The sequence below is a fragment of the Antennarius striatus genome, chromosome 9 (genome assembly GCF_040054535.1).
Source record: "Antennarius striatus isolate MH-2024 chromosome 9, ASM4005453v1, whole genome shotgun sequence".
Lineage (NCBI taxonomy): Eukaryota > Metazoa > Chordata > Actinopteri > Lophiiformes > Antennariidae > Antennarius > Antennarius striatus.
This window is the reverse complement of record NC_090784.1, coordinates 17,546,100-17,556,750: the sequence shown is the minus strand read 5'-3', so window position 1 is coordinate 17,556,750 and position 10,651 is coordinate 17,546,100. Positions and strand designations below refer to the sequence as shown.

At 38.0% G+C, this 10,651-nt stretch overlaps 2 protein-coding genes across 3 annotated transcripts; both read right to left on the bottom strand.

Moving 5' to 3' along the window:
- Positions 1 to 471: 471 nt before the first annotated feature.
- Positions 472 to 4,478, bottom strand: si:ch73-54f23.2 (uncharacterized protein LOC107988037 homolog). Of its 2 annotated transcripts, XM_068324195.1 has the most exons (4): positions 4,348 to 4,425; positions 3,895 to 4,268; positions 2,629 to 3,333; positions 472 to 1,385 (listed from the first exon to the last, which is right to left on the bottom strand). In XM_068324195.1, the coding sequence occupies exons 2-4, from the start codon at positions 4,204 to 4,206 to the stop codon at positions 837 to 839; spliced, it is 1,566 nt and encodes a 521-aa protein (XP_068180296.1). In that variant the 5' UTR covers positions 4,207 to 4,268; positions 4,348 to 4,425; the 3' UTR covers positions 472 to 836. The 2 variants fall into 2 exon arrangements, with proteins under 2 accessions (XP_068180296.1, XP_068180295.1); XM_068324194.1 differs by having other exon boundaries at positions 3,895 to 4,478.
- A 1,224-nt stretch (positions 4,479 to 5,702) lies between these two features.
- ino80e (INO80 complex subunit E) lies at positions 5,703 to 8,556 on the bottom strand. The gene is made up of 8 exons (XM_068324016.1): positions 8,495 to 8,556; positions 8,111 to 8,193; positions 7,933 to 8,003; positions 7,809 to 7,861; positions 7,590 to 7,671; positions 7,131 to 7,248; positions 6,713 to 6,811; positions 5,703 to 6,352 (listed from the first exon to the last, which is right to left on the bottom strand). Exons 1-8 carry the CDS (start codon positions 8,520 to 8,522, stop codon positions 6,149 to 6,151), a joined length of 738 nt encoding a protein of 245 aa, XP_068180117.1. The 5' UTR covers positions 8,523 to 8,556; the 3' UTR covers positions 5,703 to 6,148.
- Between the last annotated feature and the right edge of the window lie 2,095 nt (positions 8,557 to 10,651).

The following is a 10,651-nucleotide window of genomic DNA, read 5'->3' as shown; positions in this document are numbered from 1 at the left end:
GGCACTTACCAATACACTTCCCTCCCTGTCCTTAATCACCCTAACCTGCTGCACTTCCTTCCCATCTCAATAATAATAATAATAATAATAATAATAATAATAATAATAATAATAATAATAATAATAATAATAATAATAATAATAATAATAATAATAATTATTATTATTATTATTATTATTATTATTATTATTGTTGTTGTTGTTGTTGTTGTTGTTGTTGTTGTTGTTGTTGTTGTTGTTGTTGTTATTATATATGAATCACTATATGAATCACTAAAGTTACTATATTTACACATATGTAAGAGTACAAAGAATAATATTTCCCTCAAATTAAAATATGCAGTTACCTCTAAATTGCACTAAATTATCCATTTTTAGAGGCTTTGATTGAATAAATATTAAGAAATACAATTATGTAAATGTTTTTATTATCATGAGGACAATAGTTTCATGATACAAAAAAATGTCAAGTATGAGAAGCCAGCATTCCATTTTATTCAAATGCACATCTAAGTAAACAGTTATGACAGCAATTGTCACATAAAGGCAATTTATAAAATAATTACATCCAAAAAAAACTTGTGCACAGTGTTGTTGTTTTTTAATGTTACAGTTGGGTCACTTATCCCAAATCTAAAATATTGCAGATAATTTTCACAATCAGCAACAGTGGGGTGAAAGACCAGCTGCAAAAATTTATAATGCACTCACTATGATTATCTATCAAAACTAAGGATTTTCAAATGACATTAATTCAAAGCAACTGTCCTTCATTCAGACTCCTCTGAGCTAAAGATATTTACAAATCAGAACTGGAGAGAATATTTGAAAAAAAGTTACTCTTCAATTGGAGGTAAACTTTCTGTCCAACTTTCAGATTCCTGCCCAAAAGCCTCACTCGCTGCGCCAATGAACATATTGACCACCCCCACTATTAAACCCCCCCCCATCCTAAAAACATTAACCACACCACTCCCACTTCTCCATGCTAGTCTCCCAAACCCTCCACCAATAGATTTTGCCTGACCCCCCATCTCTGACATCACTGATCCTACATACCCCTCACTCTGCTCCCATAGCCGGCCTCCAAAGAACTTAGTCACCCACCAACTGTTATCTAAAGCGTCACCAAAAATCCCAAGTGAATCTCCAGTCAGTGTACCCACTCCAGTGACCCCAGTGTAACAGCTGTCAAATAAGGCTCCAATCATGGAGGAGGTGCAGTAATAGGTACCACAGAAGCATGATTCCCCAATACCCAGTAGCATTTCTGCAGCTGAGCCCATCCAGGACAAAATATCTGATGTCAGGAGGTAGAACACAGAGAAGATATCTCCAGGCAGGTTACTGAGAACTCCAAGGTCTTCCTGAAGCACATACGTGACCTGAGTCAAGATGAGACAAAAAAGTCACTTTTAAGGTGAGAGTTAAAAGAAAAAAAATCACCTCTGAAGAATTTACACATTCTACATGCCTTGAACCTGATTATTGTTTCTAGGAGAGCAAATTAGAATGAGGAGATTCAAGTTTTTCTGTTGTTGCTGCTCTTTTCATCTTTTGGTTGTGAATTTGTTGCCTATTAAAATTTCATCTCACATTGTTAGAAACAGTGAATAAATAGTAATTTATTTATTTTAACTTTCAGTAGTAATAATTGAAATAATCCCAAATAAATACCTGTGTTACAAATATGGTCATTACATGGCTTTTGAAAAAGTATCATGCATTATGTAGGATCTTGTCATTTTGGATAATCAGGATATATCAGTCCGTACTGCATTGCAGGTTGAGTTGCTGATATAATTTTTCATCCAGCAATTAGTAAGTCAAATTTTCTGACTGGTTATCCCTACTCTGTTACTAATTCACCCATTTATTTCATCCAGCTCTCAATAAATATTGCCAAATTCTTCAAAAGGGCTAGGCAAATACATCAGCTCCTTGTAAGCCAGTAGAACAAGAATGGCAGCTAAAGTATCTTAACTCCAACATGCTACTTTGACAGCTGTGAGTACTAACAATAGCCATGTCTGTCACTTATATTAATTGTGATGTTATAAGGTTCTCCCTCGCATGTTAGGGAGAAAGGAGGTTGTTGTCATCGGTTAGCAATGGAATAAATGTCATTTTTTACACACTTTTGATGTTTACCTGTTACACCCAAAAAGCCCTGAGCTAAAAAATAAAATCGAGTCACTAGAACTAAGGTGTTCACTCAGAAACAGGAAGTACAAACCCATTGCAGTGAACAGCAGCTGCCAAGCCAAGTAGTGTTTTTTTTTTTAGTTTAACTACTTTCAAGGTAGCTATTTTTTTCTTGCATCTGTAAATAATACAGATGGCAGTAGATCGGTTATTATATTAGTCATATACATTAAATTAGACTAAGAGTATTTTGAACAAGACAAAAACGTCTCTATCTCCAGCTGAAGCCTCATGGCACTCAGCCATTGTTTGTTCTTTGATTTAGAAGGAGTGGCATTGGAAGACGGAAGAAGGGAGGAGCTGGGATTTTTGTTTCAAAAACTCCTACTCCTATTCATGTTTGCAATCATTTTTAGCCTCATGGAGGTGTGATTATTTATGTCAAGATGGCACCTTCAAGTTCAAATACAACAATGGTATCACCTGTTCAGGTAGCTGTGTAATGGTGGAGAACACAGGCTGCAGCGGAGCTTTGAGAATGGATAAAGTTGTAGAAAGGATGTAGACCAGAGAGCTACTGGTGTTTGCGTCTATCTCTTGTTCATCCACAGTCGTATGTTCATCTGAGGATTCTGGAGACCCCCCTTCAACGCTACTTTCTGATGTTTCTTGCTTCACGTCTGCAACATCAGCTTCCTTGCTGTTGGCACTGCCACTGGGATCCCCAACCAACTTTTCTGTATTACCAAGTAGTAGCCCCTCAAGGAGACCCGCTGTGATTCCAACTGTTTCCTTGTCTGTTCTTCCACAGCCTTCCAAGAACATCTCTTCCACTCCGAGCATCTCCTGAAGCTCCTTCACACTCACTTGCCTGACTGCTTGCCCTGCATCTGTGATTAACCCCACACTGAAGCCACTCTTCCCCTCAGCGACCGCACAGCACACTGCAGACCACAGCAGCTTTGTCTGATGCTTATCATCTCCGTCCTCAGCAGCCCTGAGATCTCCGGCCCCAGTCAGGATGTAGAGATCACCCTCTGAAGTGCTGCACTGGGGACCGATGCTTGACTTGACCACAGCACTAACAGCTGAGTCCCAGTTTTGAACCAGAGAGTCTGTTGGTAGGACGCCGCCACGTCTGAGCAGGGCTGGTACGGCTACTGTAATACTTCCCTCCTCCTCCACTGCCTGGCAGAAACAATCATCAAAACCATGTTAATGTATGACAGCATACAAATTTGATTACATTACCTACATTACATCACATCATTGCATTTATTACATTTACATTTGATTTCCCTTGTTCTTGCATTTAATTACTTAACAGTTAATAAATCCAAAAATTTTGAAAATTAATGAATCTACATTATTTTTAAAACCTTTGAGACATTTTATTTTTGCCTTGTACAATTATTTATATGGATTTTAGTAGTCAGTTATGTTTAGAGATGGAACTACTCACAACTGACTATTTTCTGCAAGAGGCCACAGTCCAACAGAAAGCATAACTTCATTACATTTTATTATAATTTTGGATAAAAGCTACAAATTATATACCACACATAACTATAAGTAGAAAGTACCATAAAATGGAGATACCTCACAGTACACTACTGGAGTAAATGTATATGAAAGCAGTTTACTGGAATAAATATGAACACAGTTACTTCATGTGATTTCCATACAGTACTGTAACTTCCATCATTCAAAAACAGACTGTACAAATAAAAACAGCTGCTGCATCCTTACCCCAGGCTCTCCCTCCTCCTCTGCCTCCCTCTCCAGCCATCCATGGCTGAGGCAGAAGGCAGAGTAGACAGATCTGTCACAGTCCGGTTTGGACAGAGTAGCGAACGCCTGCCCTCCTGTCAGTTCATGGCAGACTGGGCGCAGCCCTGACCCTGCAGAGGCTGCCTGAGGAGGCAGCTGTTTGTAGAAACACCGCCTGCAGAGGCTGAAGACCGTCTCTGAGTTGTCCTCAGCTGGAAGAGACGAGCCTGGGCCCAGAACTGCCAGGAGCCAAAGAGCTGCAGCTGCTGCACTGACTGTAGGCTGCAGCATGGTGGTAGTGAGCTCAGCAAATCCTCTGTCTCCCTCGCATAGAAACTCACAGCAAGGAGAGGCTAATAAATTATCCAGTAGTTTCCGTATATAGATGGAAAAGATAAGGTAGCCAAGGTTGGCCGCTAATGGCTTGTTTACCTTATTCGCTACCAGTTCTGTTGTCCACTTTGTCTCCAACCATGACTGTCTTCTTTCACTGTTGCTGTAAGAGTGAATCTGTGCTGGAACAATCTTGCTTACTCCTTCATTTTCCCTGACAAACTAACCACCCCCTGTCAGTTCCACCCTCTTTTGACTCACCCTCTGGCTGTACCTTCACTCTACCCCTCCTTCTTATACACCCCTGGTTACACCTTAAACTCCCATAGCTGGTACTGGTACACAATCCAAAGCAACGCCCATTTAATGTGGTCAGTTACTGGTATGTCTGCATTCCCAAATGACTGTTGTACATTTCCCTTTTGTCTGACATTCTCTTCATATGTATTATTGTTGGTACAGCACATTGCTCCAAGTGTTCATTCTGTGTCAAGTCAAACAGTTTTTTTGATACACTTCCATATAAAGACTTCTATCTTGAAACTCCAGGTAAAATGTGAGCTCTAATAATAACCATGTTAGCTCAGGAGATTCTCTTAATCCGGACAAAGCCATGGGTCACCGTCTCTCCTAGAAAGCAGCGACTCTTGAAATCTAACTTCTTAGACGAAACACAGTCCTTTCATGGCTCACAGATCACAACTACTTTCCCTTAATATTAAGATCAGCAAGTCATGACATGTTGCTGACATAATAAAAACTCACATAGTAAAAACAGCTATCTGCACTCATTAGAGTGCACAGAAAAAATATCTTAATCCTAAATCCAGACAGGCTGCCTTGATTTTTACCAAGGTGTGTGAGCAACATGAGCCAAATGTAACCCCAGAACCCCAAGATGTCACAGACACATGATACAAGTTCACATGAATTAAGTTATACCTTGTTGTAGTAAATTCTGTCAGTGTGAATATTGAATACCTCCAGACTACAACACACCTCATTGTCTGACTATGCTGCTCTGGAATGAGAGCTTTAGGGTGCAATGCCTTGGGTGGGACATCAAGCTATAGTATAACGTGTGTTTAACACTTACACTAACACTTACTGCATTTCATAAACTTTAAATGATACAGTGACAAAAAAAAAAGCAAACAAACACACATCAGATAACCTCTTCAAAGGTCAATGGCTTTCATGGCACATTGTCAGCAAGACCTGTGAATTTACCACACATTTGAATTTTAAAAAATCCTTCAGTCATTTGATATCATACTACTTTGCATTACAATTTATTCTTCTCTGATCCACAATTTGATTTATTCAAAACTAATATCTCATATAAGACAAAATAACACTGATTTCTGATGAATTGTTTTTAAAAAAAAGTATAAATAGCTGGCGTAAAAATGGTTTGTAACACATAAAGATGTAACATTTAAAACACAAGAAACCATACTAGGATAGTTTTAATGGTGGCTCCACAATGCAAGAAGAGAAATAAACACAAACTGACACAGAATGCACCTAGCTGTAGCCTCAGTGCAAATTATTTACACAAAAAAAATAACACCAGGCAGCATACAACTGCTTAAAAAACAAATAATCAAACATCACAGTGCACATAGATTTTTCCTTAGCACTGTACTTTTGCCACAGATTTCATTCTTAACGTAAATATCAAAAAACGGAAGCCAGTTTGTGAAAAATTCGGTGTTGACAATGACACTACAATTTGGTAAACGTCCACAAGAGGGAGCTTGGCTCTCTCTTCTGTTTTGAAAAGGTAAATTTGCCAAGCGTATGAGAAAGATTTTTTTTTTGTAATGTTCTGTCTGCAGGATACAGATGTACAACCTCTACATCTCCTGGTTTGAAGTAAGTGTCATCACAGTCAGGCTCACTCATTGGGAATGTCAATGACGAGTTCAGCCTCATCTCCTTCACCTCTGTCTTCATCCCTATCACTGTCTCCATCACTGTCTCCCTCTTCCTCAGCTGCATCTCCACTGAGCATCTGTCTGGGGACCCAGCTGAAGGGGCCGCTGCCTGCTGAGGGGGCAGTGGTGGCTGATGGGTAATTAGCCGTCATCGGGGCAACAACCTGAGAGGCAATAAAAACAGATTTATAATTGTGAGAAGTCAAAAAAGATGTAAATATGATGAATGACTAACGTATATAAAGAGGTGGCGATCGGGACACGAATGCAGTACATTTGAGTTAACAGGCATCATGATCGGATGGTTTTTCCAGTGTAAAACAGACTGATCAGAAACTAGTATAGCAACCCCCTTTGGTCATGACAGAGCTAAATCTCTGGACCCTCTTGAGGTTTCAAACACTCAAAACTGGGACAAAATAATGACAACTATGGCACATTCATAGACAATATGTAGGAACTAAGCTGTATATCTACATTATTACTTTGTCTCTGAGCAACATATTTCCCTTTTCCTTTCTCACCTTCCCTGTAGTCTCTTTCTTGTTTTTAGCCATCTTTGTTTTTTTCTCTTTCTTCATTCGTTCAGCTGGTGGAGCCAAATATTCTGGTGGGAATGGCATCTTCCCAACACACAGACCCCAATTTCCAAATGACCACACAAACACACATGCACAGGCAATTTACAAGACAGACAAAGATATAAACACAAGAACATACACAGAAGAATGAATAACACATGACCAGTGAAGCCATTATTAGCAAAACAACAAAAAACAGAGGAAGAGATAAAAAAAAGACTCATGAATAAGATGACAGTCAAATTACGGATAATGTCAAATCAATACAAGGATTATGTCTGCTGGTGAAGAAATGACCATGGAAGCAATGTCATGATTGATAGTTGTTCTTAAGGTATAAGAATGGGCAACAGCAACTCACAGTGTTGAGGTAAGGCCCAACGCCAGACGGCTGTAGAGTATTTACACCGGGGCGAGAAAGAACGGACATATGAGGGGACGATGACGATGGAAGAGATGCTGCAGGACTAAGTCTTCGTCTGAAAAAGAGGATTAAGAACAAAACTCAATGTCAAATTCACAACAGCACAAACTTTCAGAGCAAAAAGTGTTTTGTGTACGTGGGTACCATATCTATTTTTACAGATATCTCCAAGTGTGCTGGTGATAACAATACCAGACAATCTTTCCTTTCCAGTTGTCTCCAGTCACAAACAAAAGCAATGGTTTGTTGGTAGAGATATTTTTTTTAAAAAAAACCTCCCACAGGTATAGCAGGATATGGTTTGTTTTTTATGTTTATTTAAAATCACATTAGCTGCCAAAGTGCTGAAATACTCAAGATATCGACTCATCATTTACGTTAAATCACAATGCTTACTTCTTCACCACCTCTCGTTCTCTTTCCCTTTCTCTTGGCCCTTCTATTTCACTGTTTTCTGAAGAAACTGTGGCATCTGAATCTGAAACAGAAGATTAAAAAAATACATAAAATGATGCTACAGTCAATTGCTTTCAAATTTTATTGGAAATATCAACACATATAAGACAGTAATAAGCACATTCTCCAGTACAATCTTAAGGATGAGGTCATAACTACCTGAGGAGTCTTCATCTATCCTCTCATACTGTAGTAGTCTGTCCAAGAGGAAGCTAAAAAAGAAGACTTCGCCATTACTGCTCAAACATAGTATTTCTTTAAATTACACACAATATAATCTCACCTTTTGTCCCTGGAAACTTTAAGAAGTTTTCTCTGTGCTCTCCTCAGTTCCTCCTGGAAGCATTCCTGTTCCTGGAATGGTGAAACCAAACACAGAACCAGTGAAGATACATTATTGGTACAAAATAACCAAATAAAACAACCCTAAACATAAATATAATCCTAATCACGGTACTCACATAAACAAGAAATTTTAGTTTTCGTTTGAGATTTTTGTATTTCCGCTTGTAGTCAACGTCAACATCTGCTTGACCGTTCAGTTCTGAAACACAGAATACAAATTACGAAACCATTAAATATGTCGTCAATAGTCCTAGAGCAGGAGTAATTCTTGTTGAACAGCTTTATAAACGACGTGAATTTACGAATTTAAAACTGATTACTGGAGTAGTCTGCAAACGAAGCTAACGACAGTTAGCTTTTGGGAACACGTTAAGTAGCTAGCACGGTTCGTTCGCTGGGCTCACAGGACTAAAAATAATCCAACAACACATGCTACAAATATTCCCCGTAATTTCAACAATTTGCGAGATTATTTTCATTTTTTTTAAAAATCAATTTACCTCTCGCTTGAGTTTGTCTGTGCGACATGCTGTTGTTTACTATCGTGACGTCATCTTCATGCGTCGGGATAGGAGGAGACTTTCTTCTTCTTCTTTTTGTTCTTCTTCTTCGTTTTTAGGACGACTCAGAACCATTAGTGCCACCTATTTGTTTCCCCTTTTTCTGTTTTGAATGCGGTTGTCAATCCTCCCATTATTGTTAGACACGAAGGCCTAATAGGACATTCACCGCCACCTTATTCAAACAATAATTATGATGCCTTGAAATAATGAACCATCAATCCATTTCCATCTGTCCACATTGTTGCCTCGTACAGTCATAAAGGTGCTTCTTAAACAATTACAGGTAAAGGTCAATGTATTGACAAGCAATTATAATCTTAAAATCAGATATTGCATGATATGTATTTTGAAAATTAGCATTTCAACATGTTATATGAACAATCTCAGAATGTATAATATTGCAAAAGATGTAAAACACACATGCAAATAATAAGACAACAAAAACAAAAACTTTGTAGAGGAGTGGGGCATGAGTCATGCAATCTGAGTCGACATATCTAGGCTCATTTTGGCCTCATATGCAATCTACAAAGTAAAAATCTGATGTGCTGTTAATACACACATTATGTGTAACTATTTAAAAACATAAAAAAAAATTCACATCAAATCTGTGGAAATTGGTTTTAATCAAATACTTTTTTTCCCCCAATCAAGTATCCAATGTTCATGAAGAGAGAAGTCGATAGCAACACCACAGATCAAAGTTTGACTGCTGGAACCAATACAAGACCAAGATTTGAGGACAAATAAATGAGTAGAAAATGATGATCACTGAAAAAATCCCAAAGAACACTTACTCAGAGGTCACAACATTCTTATACGCGTCAAAGCCAATGACATGTCTCAGTTACAAGAGGATTTTGGGCAGTGAGCAAAGAAGTGTTCATTCCCCCAAAGAATCTGTTGACCTCCAGCCAAAAAGGAGATGAAAAGCTATTTTGTGCTTGTTTGCCAAGTTATATGGAACAAGCAAATTCCTCTAGGTGCGGAAGAGAAGGGTGGAGTGGGAAGACATTTGTGAGGCATGTGAACAAGACTAAGAACTGCTTGTCACTGTTCCACTCGTGAAATGAAAGAACAGTTTAGGCATCTCATCTCGTGTATTTTAACCTATTCTCCAATGCACAAGAGACTAATAAATCTGGAAGGCTGAATTATATTTCTTTATTAAGTTTAATTATGTTGAAATTTCTTTGAGAATTCTGATCAGCTTTTATCAGTTGTACAGAAATCTTGCATTTATTTCAGCATTATTCCTACCCATAACTATTTTATTGATCTCTAAACACTATTTATAAATTTTATACTTTTATTCTGACCCATTCAACTCTTCATTCCCCTTCAAACCAGTATGTGGTGGAACCCATATAAACAGAGTCCACTATAATTTTTCTGAATAACAACTGCACTTGAAGGATTTGAGTTTCATGTGAAAAGTGAAAGTTTTTTCTCTCTCTATTTACTGTATTTGTAATACTTCATATGCACTAGCAGAGCCATTTTCAATGGAATAAATAATGTTCTGTCTTATTACATAGTTATGTTTTTCTCTCTTTAACATAATATTCCATGAGGTGTTTTGTCATGTGTTTGTGTCTTTATTACTGTAATATACTGTGTTTATTTCTTAACTCTATAAAAACACAATTTCCTTGAGATAAACTTACCTTATAAGGTAGTATTATATCACAAAAAGTAGGACAAAAAGTCTCCTGAATCTTATCATTTGTTTTGGAAGTAAAGTCCTCAAAAACTATATAATTTAAAGGTGTGTTATTAAGTGTTAAAATGGAAGAGCCAACTCCAACAGAAGCTGCTTTGATTTTAGGAATTGCTGCATCATGACCAGTCAGTGTCCCTTCCGTCTGCCGCATGCTGTAGTGCACTGAGTTTGCAGCACAAACTTAGCTCAGCACAGTCACTTGCCAGGACCCAGCACCATGAATTATAGATGAGGAAGATTTGCAGGGATGAGTGATGTTGCTCCTTCAGTGTATGTCTGGGTGTGGAGAATGATGGGGATTGGGGGTTTACAGGTAATGACAAGGAATAAGCTAGCAATATTAAAAGCTGAAAATTGTAAAAAAAAAAAAA